We start from the raw sequence: 19,811 nt of genomic DNA, 5'->3' as shown, positions 1-19,811 counted from the left end.
TTAATTCGAAATTTTGTCAACCCCAAAAAGTAAAAAATATAAACAGATAGGAATGAAAGTAAAAATTCCTTTTAAGGAATAGAAAGCATTATACCCGGGATTTTCATAAAATCCGGAATAAAAATTGAATTGATTTTAGTGTAATAAGTGTAAATAAAATGTTGTAAATGTGATTTTAACTGTAAATAATTTCAAAAATTCGATGTTATAACTCATTTCTTAGAATCATAGTCAAAGACAAGTTTATATACTATGTAAATGATTTCATTTATTTTTTAAACCTGACGATGAACGCAATGTTCGAAAACGTTCGTTTTAGTTAATCAATTTAAGTTTTAATCGACAATTACTTCTCTGCATATGTGCATATTATATGCCCCCCCAGACGCACGTGCCATAGTTTTACACGATAATTTACCATGTAATGACACGTGCTCTGTAACGGGGGGTGCATAAAGTTCTGGAGGGGGCACAAACGGAAAAGGTCCCTTAATTTAACGAACACTTCATTTAACGAGTCAGCCATCCGATTGATAAATAGAGATATTTTAGGTGTTTGACAATGTACAGAACAGCGATCCATTCCCAGTGACGGTGAACGTTCTCAACGCAGATGACGAGGCGCCCGTCTTTTTGAGTAGCAACACTTTTTCAATCACAGAAGAAAATGATAGCAGAGTTGGACAAATTGTTTTCACGGTTGAGGCTGAAAATGACGATGTAGTAGACGGAACAGAACCCGGAGTCACTTATTCTTTAAGTGGAGGTATTCAATAAAACTATACACTCGTAAATTTGCCCCTTTTGATAGCTTTTGCAATTCAAACATGTAAATTTCATAATTACTACCAAAGATTAAATAAACATTACACGTTAATATATTTAGTTCAAACCACTTACTATCATTTGTAAAAAAAATGTTAAGATAATTAATGTTTCATGTAATTTTTTTGCGAGGGCTTGAAGATACCCGAGGGTTTCAAATTTTTCGTTTAGTTTGTGTTCATCAGAAAAATGAGTTTTCTTTCCTCAAGTACAGAAAAACTAGATGGTATCGCGTTTCAGACTCAGTAGGTGACGTTTTTGAAATAAACCCAGACACCGGTGACATCGCCCTTCTTCGAGTTGTCGACCGCGAAGCAGTTAGCGGCTCTGAGTTCTTCCTACTAGCAACGGCCACCGAAATCGCGAGTGGACTCAACAATGTAATGGAACTCATAGTCACAATCATAGACATCAATGATCATGCTCCGTACTTTGACGAGTCTCAACTACGTGGCTCTATTGATGAGAACTCCCCTGATGACGACATTGTGATGACAGTCTTTGCTCAAGACGAGGATTTGAGCGAGCCTCCTTTGAATTACGGGACAATTGTCAATTACACAATGATTGGGGGCACTTGCGGAGGTCTGTTTGCAGTGCGGTCAAACGGAGATATTATTGTTGCATCGCAAGACCAACTTGACCGAGAGCAGTTAGGATTTGAATTGTAAGTTGGATTCATGGATGTTTAACAGTCCACTGTCACACGTATAGCGGAAACGAACCTCGTTTTTTCGTTTATCATCTTGCAACTTTTGAACGCACTGGAGTTAAGTACGATTGAGGTTAGAGGTAATGAATTTTGACAACAGTTCTGTAAGAAATCTGATTTTTTAAGAATGGAACGAATAAGGTTTGTTGCATGATTCTGATCAATAAAAGGGGTATGTTCCGCTCTAAAAAGCCGCAATCGGCATTTGTTTAGTAGGAATATTGAATTCAAAAGCAAATGTGGATTTATTACATAATTTACACCACCCAAACTGTTGAAGATATAGATCATATATCCATCTTACAATCAAAGCCCCATCGAGATGCGACCTAAAGGTAGACCCTAGAGCTTTAGCAAATCTTATCCCTGTAAGAATTTGTTTTTTGCCTTATCTTTGTTTAGTTCAAAAGCTTATATTTAAGCTTGTGAAAGTCTAACAAGATTGTTGTAATGATTACAGCTACAGTGCGTAGGCACCGTGCTTATTATTATAATAAACCCATAATTGAGAAAGATGTCGTCAAGTTGGCTTGCCTGATTCTGGGCATGGAACAGAAACTTCCCACATACGCATTTGACAGCTTGCAAAGCTTCATATCATCAAGTAGCCTATTTAAAAAAGTTGCTTATTTACACATTTAACAGTCTTTGTTATTAATAGCCGCACAGCGTTAGCTGGGGCTATTATTGGCCTTCTCTTGGTTTTTTTACGACTCGAAGAGGAGTATTGGTTTTCTTAAGATTTTTTTTACAGGAAGTACTATTCGTTCAGACGCTGTTTTGACCTGAAAGCGAAAGTGAGAAAAATTGCCGTGTGAACTAATTTTTTCTGAGCGAGAGAAGTTTTTTTATAGCTGCGAAGCTGTAAGCTGAGCGTAGCTATATTGCGGTGCTCTTGGTTTTTTGTTTTTTTTGTTTATAGCTGCGAAGCTGTAAGCTGAGCGTAGCTATATTGCAGTGCTCTCGGTTTTTTCCAATTCAAAGAATTTGAATTGTATTGGAGCGCTGTCTTTTTTTTAAGATCTGTTCACACATTTTAATGATTTTTGAAGTCAAATTGGAGTAGTGATTTTGGTCACGCCGAAACAGGAAAGTGAACGGAAAAGCGAATGGTTTTGCGGCGTGAATTTTTTTCGCTCTAATTTTAAAGTAGAGTGAGAAAACGGTGTTCGAGCAAAAATTCGGTTTCTCGGTAGTGGTTTTTTGTTCACATGCGGCAATTTCACTCTGATGTTTACTGTTTTTTCGATTTTTTGGATCGGATTTTTTCTAAATGGTTTCGCCAATCAAAATGGCATTTTGACATTGATTTTCTGTTTTTTCTTATTTTTTTATCTGATTTTTTTTAAAATGGTTTTCTCAATCCACTCATAGTCCATTCTAGTTCTAGTTTTTCTGTTTAGTCAATGAAAATTTTTTGAATTGTACGTCAGGACTTGTCCTGCTGTTTTTTGTTTGTTTTGTCGTCTGACGCTCTTTTTTCGTTTTACATTTGTTCACACAGCAAAGCTCAAAAAGTCAAATTTTCTTCCTCTCACTAACGGCATTTGAGCGCGTGACACAATTTCCCACTCGCTGTAGCAAAAGTTTTTAGGTTGTTTGCGTGATTAGCTTTTGATCATACGTGACTTACCTGACTCAATAAAATGACTTGCACTTTAAAATTTAGGTTTAATTTGAATTTGTTTAAGGTCAAGGGAACTCTTATGTGCAGTAAAGGTCCCTAATAAAAGGCTTCTGCGGAATGAATTTTAACAAGCTTTATTGATTTATCGCTGAATGTTTTTTAACGAGCTTTTTGAGCGGCGTTGATTTTTTTCAATTTAGATCTGTATCTGTTTTTATCTCTATTATATGGCACGCAGGTCTATTCTTTCGCGGCTATTCCGGCAATCTACCGACTACGTTTTTTTCATGCACTGAGTTTAGTGAATGACTTTTTGACTTTGAAAAGTAGTTTTTGACTGAATGGCACATATAGATAACCGTTTTTTCGTCTAAGTGGCTCAATTTTTTTGCTTGTAGTTTGGTTTTTTGTAGCAATTACTTTTATTCGATGCTATATTGAAATGTAAACCACGGAAATTGATACCACATTGTTTTTCAGAGCCTGAAAATGTGTTTCAAAATCAAATTTGGTATATATTCCTTGATTTTTAAAGTTAATTTTGGATTTTTATTTATTTTCTTTATTTTTGGATACTTCAGCCGTCTTTTTGTCAAGAATCAGTTAATATGGCAACTTCCTTTTAATAATTCAAATACTCGACGCTTCTTTCTACCTCGTTGTAATTTTGTTTTTATAAAGTTGTACGTATACTAATCCGATTTTGCTGGTTCCTTTCCAATTTTTGTCAGTTTTTTGTTCCGACCGCACTTGTGTGGGGGAGGAGGAACAATATACTCAAATGGGTTTTTTCTGTTCAGTCAATTTTGGCCGATCGATATATTCGTCGTAGAGAAATGTAAGTGGTATCATTGAAAAGCTGGTCCAGCGTAGAGTTCAAAATTAAAAAGATTTTTTGATTTTCGTGTTTTTCGAGGAGTTATCGAGGATTGAAGTTTTGTGTGAACACGGGATATTTGTTCACTTTTAGTGTAATTTTTCCCCAAATTAAAATATTTTCTATAAAATAGTATTTCAAATTTAAATTTCACGCCAAAAATGGACCATTTTTTGTTCCTAATAGACTAAAGGCGATAAAAAAAGACTAGTTGTGGTCTCATAGGGAAGTTCACTATAAAAAAATTGAATACTATTTGAGAGTTTTTTTTATAAAACTTTCCTCTTTTTTGCTTTTTTTAAGTCACCTAGAGACAAGTTACTTTTTATATGGAGGTTCTGTTAATAAGAAACCTCCTGTACAGTCAAATGAAGCCCAATGAATAAAAAACATTGTTTTCAAGGTGTTGCTTATGTTTTTTTTCGGCTTCGATTCTGAGTTTTCGTAATTTTAAATGTAATTTCGAATTTCTTTTTGAGGTTTTACTAACATTTTGGAGTCCTATGGCATGGATTCATTGACTAACAGTGCAATGTATTCCATAATGAGCAATAATTGAACATATCTAGTGCTTTGAGGGGACAGCTAATGGCTGTTAAGACTTAAAAAATAATTTCTCAAATTTTGAACATTAAAGAATCATTAACTTATTATCGTGATCTGTAAGTCGAGGGTGACAGCACCCTCTTCCTTCCTACTGCAAACTATATTTATTCTGGTTAGTGGTTTTATGTTCTAACTATTGATTATATGACTTCAATGACAGAAGATTTCAAAAAGTTAAAAAAAATTTTGGAAAATTTCGTATTATTGGTTACTTTTGAACTCTTATCACATTATCCAAATATTGATAGCTCCCATTGACTTAAAGAAGTTGTTCAATGGCTCACAGATAAAAATTTCATAGATAAGTTTATGGTTTAAATGACTTTGACACGTTCTTCTCGCACTTTTCTATGGAATTTTTGGTTTTTGCCTGTTTTTGTTGTTGTTTTAAGTCATAAGACTTATTGTGATGTCTTATTTATTACCTATGCATGACAAACACAAATGTACTCCCATCGGGGAATCTTTGATTGTATTTATTGACTTCAGTTGAAAGCTATTGAATTTAATGTCTGTTAAGAACTTAAAAATAATTTTTCGAAATTTTTTTTTGAACACTGACAAATGTTAAACTTTTTTCGTGAACTGTTAGTCAGTGTCAGTATTGACAGGACCCACTTGCTTTCTACTGCAATTACAATTAATCTGGTTAGCGGTTTTATCTTCTAACTATTGGTTATATGACTTCAATGACACAAGATTTCAATTTTTTTTTTAAAATTTTTTTTGGATTTTTTTGTATTATTGGTTACTTTTGAACTCTTATCACATTATCCGAACATTATACACATTATGCAAATATTATTTTAATGCCATAACCGTTTTTTCGTCTAAGTGGCTCAATTTTTTTGCTTGTAGTTTGGTTTTTTGTAGCAATTACTTTTATTCGATGCTATATTGAAATGTAAACCACGGAAATTGATACCACATTGTTTTTCAGAGCCTGAAAATGTGTTTCAAAATCAAATTTGGTATATATTCCTTGATTTTTAAAGTTAATTTTGGATTTTTATTTATTTTCTTTATTTTTGGATACTTCAGCCGTCTTTTTGTCAAGAATCAGTTAATATGGCAACTTCCTTTTAATAATTCAAATACTCGACGCTTCTTTCTACCTCGTTGTAATTTTGTTTTTATAAAGTTGTACGTATACTAATCCGATTTTGCTGGTTCCTTTCCAATTTTTGTCAGTTTTTTGTTCCGACCGCACTTGTGTGGGGGAGGAGGAACAATATACTCAAATGGGTTTTTTCTGTTCAGTCAATTTTGGCCGATCGATATATTCGTCGTAGAGAAATGTAAGTGGTATCATTGAAAAGCTGGTCCAGCGTAGAGTTCAAAATTAAAAAGATTTTTTGATTTTCGTGTTTTTCGAGGAGTTATCGAGGATTGAAGTTTTGTGTGAACACGGGATATTTGTTCACTTTTAGTGTAATTTTTCCCCAAATTAAAATATTTTCTATAAAATAGTATTTCAAATTTAAATTTCACGCCAAAAATGGACCATTTTTTGTTCCTAATAGACTAAAGGCGATAAAAAAAGACTAGTTGTGGTCTCATAGGGAAGTTCACTATAAAAAAATTGAATACTATTTGAGAGTTTTTTTTATAAAACTTTCCTCTTTTTTGCTTTTTTTAAGTCACCTAGAGACAAGTTACTTTTTATATGGAGGTTCTGTTAATAAGAAACCTCCTGTACAGTCAAATGAAGCCCAATGAATAAAAAACATTGTTTTCAAGGTGTTGCTTATGTTTTTTTTCGGCTTCGATTCTGAGTTTTCGTAATTTTAAATGTAATTTCGAATTTCTTTTTGAGGTTTTACTAACATTTTGGAGTCCTATGGCATGGATTCATTGACTAACAGTGCAATGTATTCCATAATGAGCAATAATTGAACATATCTAGTGCTTTGAGGGGACAGCTAATGGCTGTTAAGACTTAAAAAATAATTTCTCAAATTTTGAACATTAAAGAATCATTAACTTATTATCGTGATCTGTAAGTCGAGGGTGACAGCACCCTCTTCCTTCCTACTGCAAACTATATTTATTCTGGTTAGTGGTTTTATGTTCTAACTATTGATTATATGACTTCAATGACAGAAGATTTCAAAAAGTTAAAAAAAATTTTGGAAAATTTCGTATTATTGGTTACTTTTGAACTCTTATCACATTATCCAAATATTGATAGCTCCCATTGACTTAAAGAAGTTGTTCAATGGCTCACAGATAAAAATTTCATAGATAAGTTTATGGTTTAAATGACTTTGACACGTTCTTCTCGCACTTTTCTATGGAATTTTTGGTTTTTGCCTGTTTTTGTTGTTGTTTTAAGTCATAAGACTTATTGTGATGTCTTATTTATTACCTATGCATGACAAACACAAATGTACTCCCATCGGGGAATCTTTGATTGTATTTATTGACTTCAGTTGAAAGCTATTGAATTTAATGTCTGTTAAGAACTTAAAAATAATTTTTCGAAATTTTTTTTTGAACACTGACAAATGTTAAACTTTTTTCGTGAACTGTTAGTCAGTGTCAGTATTGACAGGACCCACTTGCTTTCTACTGCAATTACAATTAATCTGGTTAGCGGTTTTATCTTCTAACTATTGGTTATATGACTTCAATGACACAAGATTTCAATTTTTTTTTTAAAATTTTTTTTGGATTTTTTTGTATTATTGGTTACTTTTGAACTCTTATCACATTATCCGAACATTATACACATTATGCAAATATTATTTTAATGCCATTGGCTTAGAGACGACGTTCAGTGGATCACGATTAAAGTTTTCAGAGAAAAGCTAATGGTTCAATTGGCTTCGACACTTTCTTCTCGCACTTTTTTTACTGAGTTTTTGTTTTTGCCAGTCTTTGTAATTGTTTTCAGTCATTAGACTCATTGTGATGTCATACTACATATCTATGCATGACAAACATCCGTTTCCTCCCATCGGGTTATATCTGAGCGTAAATATTGAGCTCCCTTGAAAGATTTTGAGTTTAATGGCAGTTAAACGTTTAAAAATAATTTTTCGAATTTTTTTTTAATATAAACCAATCCTAAACTTTTTTTTCGTGAACTGTTGGTCAGTGTCAGTACTAGCAGAATCCCTTTTTGTTCTACTGCAGCCAAAATTTATCTGATTAGCGGTTTTATCTTCTACCTATTAGGTTTAAAACTTCAATACCACGGGATTTCATAATTTTTTTTTCGGGTCTTATTGATGAAATATGATTGGCAAACAAACTTATTTTCCCATCGAGGCATAATTTAACGTATTTACTGGCTTCCGTCGAAAGCTAATGAATTTCATTGCGTTGATAATACGTGTTTTCTCGAAAATTTCGTGGTTCTAATGTATTTGTTCATATTTGTTGATTTTTTGAAATTATATTGATAAAAAGTTGCTCTTAAAAATTAATTGAAAATAGAAGAGTTTTTAGTGAAAGGTTCATTTTTTTAATGCCTTCGAAACTTTTATCGCTCAGTTTTTTCTTGAATTTGCTGTTTTTGTTCTTAAAGTTTATATGCGTTTTTCTGAACGTTTATTGAGTCCCCAATTTTTGCGTTTTTTCTTTTTTTCAGAACAATCGCGTAGTAACAGATCCCAATGGTTTTCAAATGTGGCGCAAGTAAACTTATTTATTCTCTCAGTATAAATCCTTCCGCTGAATCAGTAGAAATAACAATTGAATTAAAAATACATAGTATTCAGATGATAGCTAATGATTTTAATGGTAGCAATAGTTTGTGTTTTCGCAAATCGTTTGTAATTTTTTGAGTTTCTCTTTAGTTCGCTTCTATGGCTTAGTCTAACCAAAGACAGGTCCTTTCGGTTTTGTAATGACTTTTTAGTAATTTATCAAGGACTATTTAGTTAGGAGCTAATGATTTTTAAGGTTTTTGAAATTTCTTCCGCCTCACTGTTCGTTCTTTTTGTCGACTTGTTACCTAGTCTCAATAAGAAAATTTTCCATCTGCTGTATAGATAGGGAAAAGTAAACTTGTGTAGCTAAGGTTTTATCTGACTGCATTTTAACGTTGTTACTAGGTGCTTTTAAATTTATATATTCAGTTTTTGCATTGAAATTTTTTGTTTTTGCTTGTTTTGTTGTGTGTTTTTTTGTCTCTTAGTCTCGTTAATGTCAGATCACGTTGGCGCTTTAATAAGGCATGGCATTATGTAATTCAATTAGTAGATAAGTTGTGTAACGGTTGTTTTAAACTCAAACATCTATTTTTGCTATCTCATCATTTGGTTCACAATTTAGTCAAAAATGTAGATGAGCTGGGGTCGGAACATCATATGCGAACGCACTTTAACGAGCCGCCTTGTTTGTATTTCGGCTTTAATTACTAGAAATATTCTTTTTGTGCAATATTAAGGACTTTAATTTGGTTTCTCTTTCTAATTAGGAAGATCGATCTTTCTCGGATGACTGGTTGTCTTTCTTATGTCTCGATTGCTGAACAATGAAATGTATTCGTTTTTCTTTGTTTTTTAAATTGATTTTTAATTTTTAAATCAAGAATGTCATTTTGTTAAGGTGTTCCTTACGTTGTTTCAATATGTTTCACATTCTAGTTTGTATCATTATAGCTTTGTACTGGCACCTAGAATTATTTTCTTTATATTGATTTTTTCGGTTGTTAAAAAATCGAATGATTTCAGCTTTTTCTTAAATTTTCGTCATTTCTCTGGTTTTCAATTGATTTCATTCAACATAAGGCAATACTGAGAGTTTGCTTGAAATCATCTTCCAAAATTTATACTTATTACTTTTTATTGCAATTTCCTTCCGGCCTTGGTATTGTTTTTAAACGAATTTTTTTGCTTTTGGATATTATTCTGTTGCTCGTCTTTTCTATGATTTAATTTTTGGTTTAGTATGAAATCTTATTTTGTAGCAGATATACAACAAGGAAAAAGTGTGTGTTGTTTTTGTCTGAATGGCAGTGATTAGAAATCTAATCGTATTGTTTTTCTGGCTCTTATTATTTAGCATCCTTTGAAAAGTTTAACTTAGTTTCTGAGATTATTATCTGCCGTTTGCTTTCGCAATCTTTTTGAGGTTATAATCATGAATTATTTGAGGGCAGTTGATAACCCTGTCAGTTTTTTCATTCTATCAATGTTTTGACCATCTTAGTTTTTTTCGAACTTTTTGAACGTTACCCAACGTTTTCAAAAATATTAAGTTTTGCTGCCTTTTGTTTCTCTTGGTGACAGTGGTTTAGTTTTCACCGATGTTTAGGTCAGACCTGAGCAGGTAAAGAGTCAATGGTTTCATTCATAAGTTAATGGCTTCCGCTTCAATTACAGTTTTTTTTTTTGAAGTTTTGAGGCTTCGAGTCGCTTCCGGAATTCTTCTGGCTATGTTTTTTTTTACTTCGTCGCGATTTTTGTAACAACTATATGACGTCAAAACCACTTCAAATCTGCTTTTTGTTCATTCTTTCATGCAATTTCAACTGAATTACGTGCGGGACGTCGTTTTTCGCTCTTAGTGGAGCGAGTTTTTTCGTTCATTCGCGTGATTATTTTTTTGGTCACACATGACTCACCTCACTCACAAAAATCACTCGCTTTGAACTTGACTTTTATTTACTTTACTCAAAGAGATAAGGTCAAACGGGTAACTCTAAATGAAGGTTATTTGAGAGCAGCTAATAGAGGCATCAAAAACTTATACAGATTTTAAATCAAAATACAACATATCAGCCTTCAATGAAAAGACGAATTTTTTTGGTCTGTCTTTTTTACTGTTTTTTTGAGACTGCAGATCTACGTAGCTATTGCGGCTATTTTCTGGCAATCTGCCAGCTATTTTTGTTATATCGTGTTATCCATTCATTTGGTTCATTTGTAGGAAGTTTTTGTCTGCATCGGTTGGGTTGTCGATGTATAGAATTGAGTGTTTGTTTTTTGTAACAACGTGTACTTTCGCACAAAATCTTCTCTCATAAAATTTCATGGAAAGCTTTGTGTGCTTCAGAATGTTTCAAAAGAGGAAGGAATTGCAAAATGTGTTTTCCCCAACTTTGTTTTGAAATTTGTGTATTAGCCTAATTTTCTCGGTGTTTAATTTTTATTACGATGTAAATGATTATTATCACTTCAATACTACAACAATGCTATGGTCACTCGAAAAAATATTGTCACAGATCATTTTAAATGCGTGGATGATCTGATGTTTTTCGAGCATTTGCTGCAAATATATGTGAATAATATTTTGTATGAATCATATGATCTTCTGAAAATAACTCTGATGGGCTTTCATTAAATCAAAACAAATGCTACTTTGAAAAACTGTATAATTGGTTTTTAAATTCTATTTTCATCAAATTCAGAGCAAACGACAAAATTAACGCAACAAAAAATTATTTGGAAAGAAACGCAAAATTGTTTTCAAATTGTTTTTTTCAGCCTCTCAATGTTTTGACTATCTTAGTTTTTTCGAACTTTTTGAACGTTACCCAACCTTTTCAATAACATAAAATTTTGCTGCCTTTTGTTTGATGACAGTGGTTCAGTTTTCACCAATGTTTAGGTCAGACCTGAGCAGGTAATGAGTCAATGGTTTCATACATAAGTTAATGGCTTCCGCTTCAATTACAGTTTTTTTGTGAAGTTTTGATGCTTCGAGTCGCTTCCGAAATTCTTCCGGCTATGTTTTTTGTTTCGTCGCGATTTTTGTTACGACCATATGACGTCACAACCACTTCAAATCTGCTTTTTGTTCATTCTTACATGCAATTTCAACTGAATTACGTGCGGGACGTCCTTTTTTGCTCTTCGTGGAGCGAGTTTTTTCGTTCATTCGCGTGATTAAGTTTTTGGTCACACATGACTTACCTCACTCACAAAAATGACTCGCTTTGAAATTGACTTTTATTTGATTTACTCAAAGACAAGGTCAAATGGGTGTGTGTAACTCTAAATGAAGATCATTTGAGAGCAGCTAATAGAGGCAGCAAAAACTTATACAGATTTTTAATCAAAATAACATATCAGCCTTCAATGAGAGGACGAATTTTTTTGGTCTGTCTTTTTTTACTGGTTTCTTGAGACTGCAGATCTACGTAGCTATTGCGGCTATTTTCTGGCAATCTGCCAGCTATTTTTGTTATATCATGTTTATCCATTCATTTGGTTCATTTGTATGCAGTTTTTGTCTGCATCGATTTGGTTGTCGATGTATAGAATTAAGCGTTTGTTTTTTTTAACAATGTGTACATTCGCACAAAATCTTATCTCATAAAGTTTCATGGAAAGCTTTTTGTGCTTCAGAGTGTTTCAAAAAAGGAAGGAAAAGCAAAATGTGTCTTCTCCAACTGAAATTTGTATATTTACCTAATTTTCTCCTGGTGTTTAATTTTTATTACGATGTAAATGAATTTTTTCACTTCAACACTACAACAATGCTATGGTCACACGAAAAAATATTGTCACAGATCATTTTAAATGCGCGGATGATCTGATGTTTTTCGAGCATATGCTGCAAATATATGTAAATAACATTTTGTATGAATCATATGATCTTCTGAAAATAACTCTGATGGGCTTTCATTAAATAAAAACAAATAATACTTTGAAAAACTGTATAATTAATTTTTAAATTTTATTTTCATTAAATTCAGAGCAAACGACAAAATTAACCCAACAAAAAATTTATTTGGAAAGAAATGCAAAATTGTTTTCAAACAATTAATTCCATATCTCATCCATATCTTTTAAGCAAAAAAAGAACACAGCCACATTGAGAAAGACCGCGTCAAAGTTTCCGTTGGAGTTCCCGCTTGTACTCCATTGGTTTTTCAAATTATGCAGGATAATGGTCTATGAAAACAATGCTCTAGATCATATGTTTTGGATTTTTTTGGTTGTGCTTGGGCGTTTTGTTGAAAGACAGCCTAAATAGCAACATTGGTTATTTCTCAATTGAAGGTAAGTTTATATTAAACTAAGTCTTTTTCTTACAATCTGATTTATACTCAACCATGATTTGTTTGTTTTGACCCCACTTTAGTGGGAGGGAGGAACTATATACAGAAATGGTTTTTCGTTCAGTCAGGTTTCGCCGATTGATATATTCATCGTAGAGTTCTGTGTGGTATCATTAAAAACTTGTCCAGCGTAGAATACAGAAAAAAATATATATTCTTTTTGAAAGTTTTTTTCCGGGGAGATTACTTTTAGCCAAAATTTTCGTTAATTTTGCCAAAATGTGTTGAAATTTTCCACAATATTGTTTTTGGTTTGACTTTTAATTTTAAAAGAGGGCTTTTGAATGATTTGAACCAAGTTTTTGCTGATTTTTTGACCAATTGCGGACATTATCATCCAAAACGTTGATAAATATGATTTTATGGCCCACTTTGTTTAAGTTTGCCAGAAGTAGAGAACTGAAAACTGCTAACTTATTCTTCTTCAACTCCAAAAGAGGGCTTATTGTGTCTCAGCTTCACGCGAAGCTCTTCTTGAGTTTTGCCTGCTTTGCCCGTTTATCGCTAATTTAACACAATATGTATCCAATTTGCATCATTGATTTTTGATATAGTGAAAGTTTTGCCCGTTTATCGTTAATTTAACTCGATATGTACAAACCACTTCAAATCTGCTTTTTGTTCATTCTTTCATGCAATTTCAACGGAATTACGTGCGGGACGTCGTTTTTCGCTCTTAGTGGAGCGAGTGTTTTCGTTCATTCGCGTGATTAGTTTTTTGGTCACACATGACTCACCTCACTCACAAAAATCACTCGCTTTGAAATTGACTTTTATTTACTTTACTCAAAGAGATTAGGTCAAATGGGTAACTCTAAATGAAGATTATTTGAGAGCAGCTAATAGAGGCATCAAAAACTTATACAGATTTTAAATCAAAATACAACATATCAGCCTTCAATGAAAAGACGAATTTTTTTGGTCTGTCTTTTTTACTGTTTTTTGAGACTGCAGATCTATGTAGCTATTGCGGCTATTTTCTGGCAATCTGCCAGCTATTTTTGTTATATCATGTTATCCATTCATTCGGTTCATTTGTAGGCAGTTTTTGTCTGCATAGATTTGGTTGTCGATGTATAGAATTGAGTGTTTGTTTTTTGTAATAACGTGTACATTCGCACAAAATCTTATCTTATAGAGTTTCAAGGAAAGCTTTGTGTGCTTCAGAGTGTTTCAAAAAAGGAAGGAAATGCAAAATGTGTCTTCTTCAACTGAAATTTGTATATTTACCTAATTTTCTCTTGGTGTTTTATTTTTATTACGATGTAAATGATTATTATCACTTCAATACTACAACAATGCTATGGTCACTCGAAAAAATATTGTCACAGATCATTTTAAATGCGTGGATGATCTGATGTTTTTCGAGCATATGCTGCAAATATATGTAAATAACATTTTGTATGAATCATATGATCTTCTGAAAATAACTCTGATGGGCTTTCATTAAATAAAAACAAATGCTACTTTGAAAAACTGTATAATTAATTTTTAAATTTTATTTTCATTAAATTCAGAGCAAACGACAAAATTAACCCAACAAAAAATTTATTCGGAAAGAAATGCAAAATTGTTTTCAAACAATTAATTCCATATCTCATCCATATCTTATAAGCAAAAAAAGAACACAGCCACATTGAGAAAGACCGCGTCAAAGTTTCCGTTGGAGTTCCCGCTTGTACTCCATTGGTTTTTCAAATTATGCAGGATAATGGTCTATGAAAACAATGCTCTAGATCATATGTTTTGGATTTTTTTGGTTGTGCTTGGGCGTTTTGTTGAAAGACAGCCTAAATAGCAACATTGGTTATTTCTCAATTGAAGGTAAGTTTATATTAAACTAAGTCTTTTTCTTACAATCTGATTTATACTCAACCATGATTTGTTTGTTTTGACCCCACTTTAGTGGGAGGGAGGAACTATATACAGAAATGGTTTTTCGTTCAGTCAGGTTTCGCCGATTGATATATTCATCGTAGAGTTCTGTGTGGTATCATTAAAAACGTGTCCAGCGTAGAAAAAAGAAAAAAATATATTTTTTCTTTTCGAAAGTTTTTTTCCGGGGAGATTACTTCTAGCCAAAATTTTCGTTAATTTTGCCAAAATGTGTTGAAATTTTCCACAATAGTGTTTTTGGTTTGATTTCTAATTATAAAAGAGGGCTTTTGAATGATTTGAACCAAGTTTTTGCTATTTTTTTGACCAATTCCGGACATTATCATCCAAAACGTTGATAAATATGATTTTATGGCCCACTTTGTTTAAGTTTGCCAGAAGTAGAGAACTGAAAACTACTAACTTATTCTTCTTCAACTCCAAAAGCGGGCTTATTGTGTTTCAGCTTCACGCAAAGTTCTTCTTGAGTTTTGCCTGCTTTGCCCGTTTATCGCTAATTTAACACAATATGTATCCAATTTGCATCATTGAATTTTGATATAGTGAAAGTTTTGCCCGTTTATCGCTATTTTAACTCGATATGTCACAACCACTTCAAATCTGCTTTTTGTTCATTCTTTCATGCAATTTCAACGGAACTACGTGCGGGACGTAGTTTTTTGCTCTTTGTGGAGCGAGTTTTTTCCTTCATTTGCGTGATTAAGTTTTTGGTCACACATGACTTACCTCACTCACAAAAATGACTCGCTTTGAAATTGACTTTTGTTTGATTTACTCAAAGATATAAGGTCAAATGGGTGTCTGTAACTCTAAATGAAGGTTATTTGAGAGCAGCTAATAGAGGCAGCAAAAACTTATACAGATTTTTAATCAAAATACAACACACCAGCCTTCAATGAAAAGACGAATTTTTTTGGTCTGTCTTTTTTACTGTTTTTTTTTTTTGAGACTGCAGATCTACGTAGCTATTGCGGCTATTTTCTGGCAATCTGCCAGCTTTTTTTGTTTTATCATGTTTATCCATTCATTTGGTTCATTTGTATGCAGTTTTTGTCTGCATCGATTTGGTTGTCGATGTATAGAATTGAGTGTCTGTTTTTTGTAACAACTTGTACAGTCGCACAAAATCTTTTCTCATAGAGTTTCATGGAAAGCTTTGTGTGCTTCAGAGTGTTTCAAAAAAGGAAGGAAATGCAAAATGTGTCTTCTCCAACTGAAATTTGTATATTTACCTAATTTTCTCTTGGTGTTTAAATTTTATTACGATATAAATATTGGGAACACTTAGGTGTTTAGTTGGACGCACAAATTGCTTGGATTTTTTTGGGATGTTTTTGGGGCGTTTATTACTGACAAAATTGAATTCACACTGAGATTTAATTGGAGCTTATCCACATTACAGGAAAATGAGCTTTAAAAAATATATTACCCTTTTGAGTATTAGGTCATTGGTATTCAGGCTTCGACAAAGCGTTTTCTTGTGTTTGCTTGCAATTTTTATTCATTTTGCCTACTCATGATTTAGTCTCACTAATCATACTTAAAAAATCCAATTGACTTTTTATTTGATACAAATAAAAATATGCCCTGTTTTCAATTGATATATAATGGATCTGATTACCTTGTATTTATTTGTTTTGAGAAGGTATCAGTGAACTTTGAACTATGCATCTTTTATATCATACTACTAGTCGACCTTCAGCTTAGTCTCAGTAAAGAAAGCTCAATGTTTTTTCCGGGTGAAATCAAGTTTAATTTCTATAATGGTTTCTGTTTTAAATAATGGTTCTCAGCTTTGGCACTACGAGGTTCCAAACACAACCTTGTGGTATTTGCATATTTGTCCATTTTTAAGGTTCAATTTTGTTTAATCGTAAAATTATCACCTTAATGGCAGGTCCAAATGACGTTACAGGATGCGCAGTGCAATATTTTTAACTCTAACGTTTTTGGTGATTATCTTACGGTTTTCACGGCTGCCACACAGTTCTCTCGTAGAGTTTATTATAATTTTTGTTTTTTTTACCAGTGTTTGTTGATTTTGTAGTTTTTCCAAAGGTATTTGATCATGAAAGATCTGATCTATCTCATTTGCATGTATAACTGAACCAATCTAAGAATATTGTATTTTGGCTAATGGTTTCAGACAAAACATTTTCATAAAATTTTTTTGAACCTTTTGACTTTTTCCTATTCTGACATGATCTGACATTATTGTTTGGTACTGCCGACTTTTTGCTTAAGCAGAGTTTTTGTTGGTTATATTATTTACTTGATGTTTATAGGGCTCAGAATATTTGTTTTCATCGAAGTTTGTTGAGTTTTCTTTAATGTCAATATTTCAGTTTTTTTCCGTTTTTCAGGTAGACCTTTTACAAAGAGGACCGATTGATGATCAAATAAGACCCAAGTAATTGAAATACCTTAATTGGACGATAGTTTTTCTGTTTTTATTTTCTCATAGTTTTATTGGCTTCAACGCCGTTTTTAGAAAAAAAAAAATTATTAACGTTTGAGTTGTGGGGATGTTGTTGTTTTTTGTAGTCTTATGACTTAGTTTCACTGAGAACAAGCCGTGATCTCACTAAGAACGGCGTTTCCCCCCCTCTCTCTCTATCTATCTATCTCTATCTCTCTCCCTCCCTCTCTCTCTATCTCTTGCTCTCCTTCTCTCTCTCTCTCTCTCTCCCTATCTTTCTCTCTCTCAGATATTAACGTTTTAAGAAATTTTCCTTGAAACAAATCTATCAAATTCTTAAATCTCTTATAACTCAGTTTACTTTTAGTAATTGCAACAGAAGCCGCGATTTTTTTTAGCTTTGGCGTTGAAAAAGATGAATTTATACTCTAATCAAAGCACGGAATAGGTTCCCAATAAAAGATGACAATTTCCTGGAAAATAATTTATGAATATGAATTGATTAATTTCAATTTAAATAGCATACAATGCTGCTTCTTTCTTGCACTCGCGATAAAATTTTTCCAGACATTTTCGTCGTTTCAGTCCCTAGAGCTAGTGAAAGCCCACGTGTACGCCGAAAGAGTTATAGGTTAATTTGTTTTTGTTTTTAGTTGAAGCCTATGGTGTTCATGAGTTTTGAATTTTTTTTCAAAATCATTTGATTTTTCAACGTTGTCACTTTTCATCTTTACTTCAAATGTAGCTTGGTCTCTGCATACACAGGCTGTATCTTTTTCTCAGGGATCGAAATCTCAATTCTTAAAGCTTTTTTGTTTTAAACTAATGGTTTCTTGGCTCTGATACTGCGCATGTTCTTTAACAAAATGCGGTTTCTGATATTTGCGATTTTTTGAGGTTGTTCTGTTTCCTCACCGCAACAACAAACTAATTAGGAAGTCGCTTTGGCGTCGAAAGATACATAATTGAACTAATAATGTTTTCGGTGAACAGATTATTGTTTGAACGACTCTGAAACTGTTTTCTTACTAAATTATTGGATTTCTGACTTTCAATAATTTGGTCTGTTCTAATTTTTCCTTTGTAGTCGTATTACATTATCTGTGTAATAACAGGTCTGAATTGCTTCCTTATAAGGTCTATATTAACAGGTTTTAATTATTTGCACAATTATACATCAAGAAGAAGTATGAATGAACTTTTTTAATGATTTCAGTTGGTACCTATTGATTTTAATCGCTTAGGAAATAATTGTTTTCAAAAGTGGAAATTTAAGTTTGAACTTTGCACTTTCTGATGTTACTTTTCTAACTGTTGCGCTGTCTCATTAAGAAAATGTTATCCTCAATAAAGAGGTCAATTTGTTTAGTTGGTTGTTATCTGGTGCTATTTTTTATTTTGTTATTCTGTTTTCTTTTAAACATAGACATCTAGTTTTGAATGTAATTAATTTGTTGTTTTTTTTTTACAATTGCCTTGTCTCGTAGTCTCATCATTCGCAGGTTTCATCAACCCTCTAATGCGACCTTACCTTCATTAGTGATTTGTTGTACAATATATGACCCTTGGAAAATTTTCTATCTCTTCCTCGAAAACGCAAATGCGTTGAGTCCAAAACGCTAATGAGCGGGTTCGGAACTTTGTGCGAACGAACATTACCGAGCCTCCTTGTTGATGTGAATGAAGGAGAAGACAAAATTTCAATTTGCTCTCCAGGACAAACAAAAAATTCTATAGAAGCAGTTTTCATGAAAATATAATAGTTTTTGGGAGGTACATAAAATAAAATCCACGCACCTTTTTTTGAATTAAGAACAAAAATATTTTGAGCCTTTTTTGGACTTATTCTCAAAAACTGATTGAGTAACCTTCTCATCTGGTTTTTGAGTAAAGTTCACGCATGTGTAGCAGCCAGTCAAGTTCTGATTTTGGTTTTGAATTTTGTCGCATATACTAAAGAAAACCTCATGGAAGACAGAAAAGTGACAGGTGAATAACCGCCAAAATTTGATTCTTAATTCATACCTATAAGCCCAATTTTTTTAATACAAGGCATTACTTGAAAAATTTCACTGATTCACTTTCAAATAGGCTGTGAAATACGATCTGAAAATTTGAGAAGGTCGAAAGAACAAAAAAGAGTGTTATGGATGGAATATAGCAAATGGCAACGAGCTTTCAATGGATCCCGAACAAAATATGAAGCCATTGTTGTAGTGGTTTGTGTTTTCTTCACGCAACTTTTTTGCCTGGCGGTTTTTGTCCTAGAATATTCTTCGGTTCACATAAGCAAATTGAGTTTTTGGATGAAAAGGTAATAGGTATAACCTTACGTTATATAATGTCTCTATAGGTATATTTTCTCTAGCTTGTACCCCCTTGTACCCAGTGGATCATTATATGTGCACAGTTTCAGTTGGATGACATACAGTCAGTACAGTTTCAAAATATGCAGAATAATGGTCTTTGAAAACAATGCTCTTGATCCTATTTTTTAAATTTATTTTGGTCTGCGTGGGAATTTTGTAGGAAGACAGCCTAAATAGCATTATAGATTATTTCTCAATTGAAGGTAAGTCTAGATTAAACTGAGATTTCTTATTACACTCTGAAGTATACTCAACCAATACTTGATCTGAAAGAGGAAGACAAATTTTCAATATGATTTCCAGGATAAGCAAGAAATCTTTTCCAAAAATTTTTTGGTTCTAGAAGCAGTTTTCAAGAAGACATAATTATTATTGAGAGATAAAACACGATTTTTGTACGATTTTTATACCACAGACAGCGAATAAGCTCACAGACAGCGAATAAACTCACAGACAGCGAATA

The 19,811-nt window shown here is 32.8% G+C and overlaps 1 protein-coding gene across 3 annotated transcripts in view; it reads left to right on the top strand.

Moving 5' to 3' along the window:
• LOC142337418 (putative neural-cadherin 2) overlaps nucleotides 1-19,811 on the top strand; it is a 289,747-nt gene that overhangs the window by 132,271 nt on the left and 137,665 nt on the right. For all 3 annotated transcript variants that reach the window (XM_075386622.1, XM_075386621.1, XM_075386623.1), the window contains exons 17-18: nucleotides 553-766; nucleotides 1,066-1,492. In XM_075386622.1, coding sequence (XP_075242737.1) covers nucleotides 553-766; nucleotides 1,066-1,492 — 641 coding nt within the window. The remainder of the gene's footprint in view (nucleotides 1-552; nucleotides 767-1,065; nucleotides 1,493-19,811) is intronic.

Source organism: Convolutriloba macropyga, chromosome 4 (assembly GCF_964194025.1).
Source record: "Convolutriloba macropyga chromosome 4, txConMacr16.3, whole genome shotgun sequence".
NCBI classification, from domain to species: domain Eukaryota; kingdom Metazoa; phylum Xenacoelomorpha; order Acoela; family Convolutidae; genus Convolutriloba; species Convolutriloba macropyga.
Note: the sequence above shows the minus strand (reverse complement) of the source record. Positions and strands in the feature narration are given on the sequence as shown.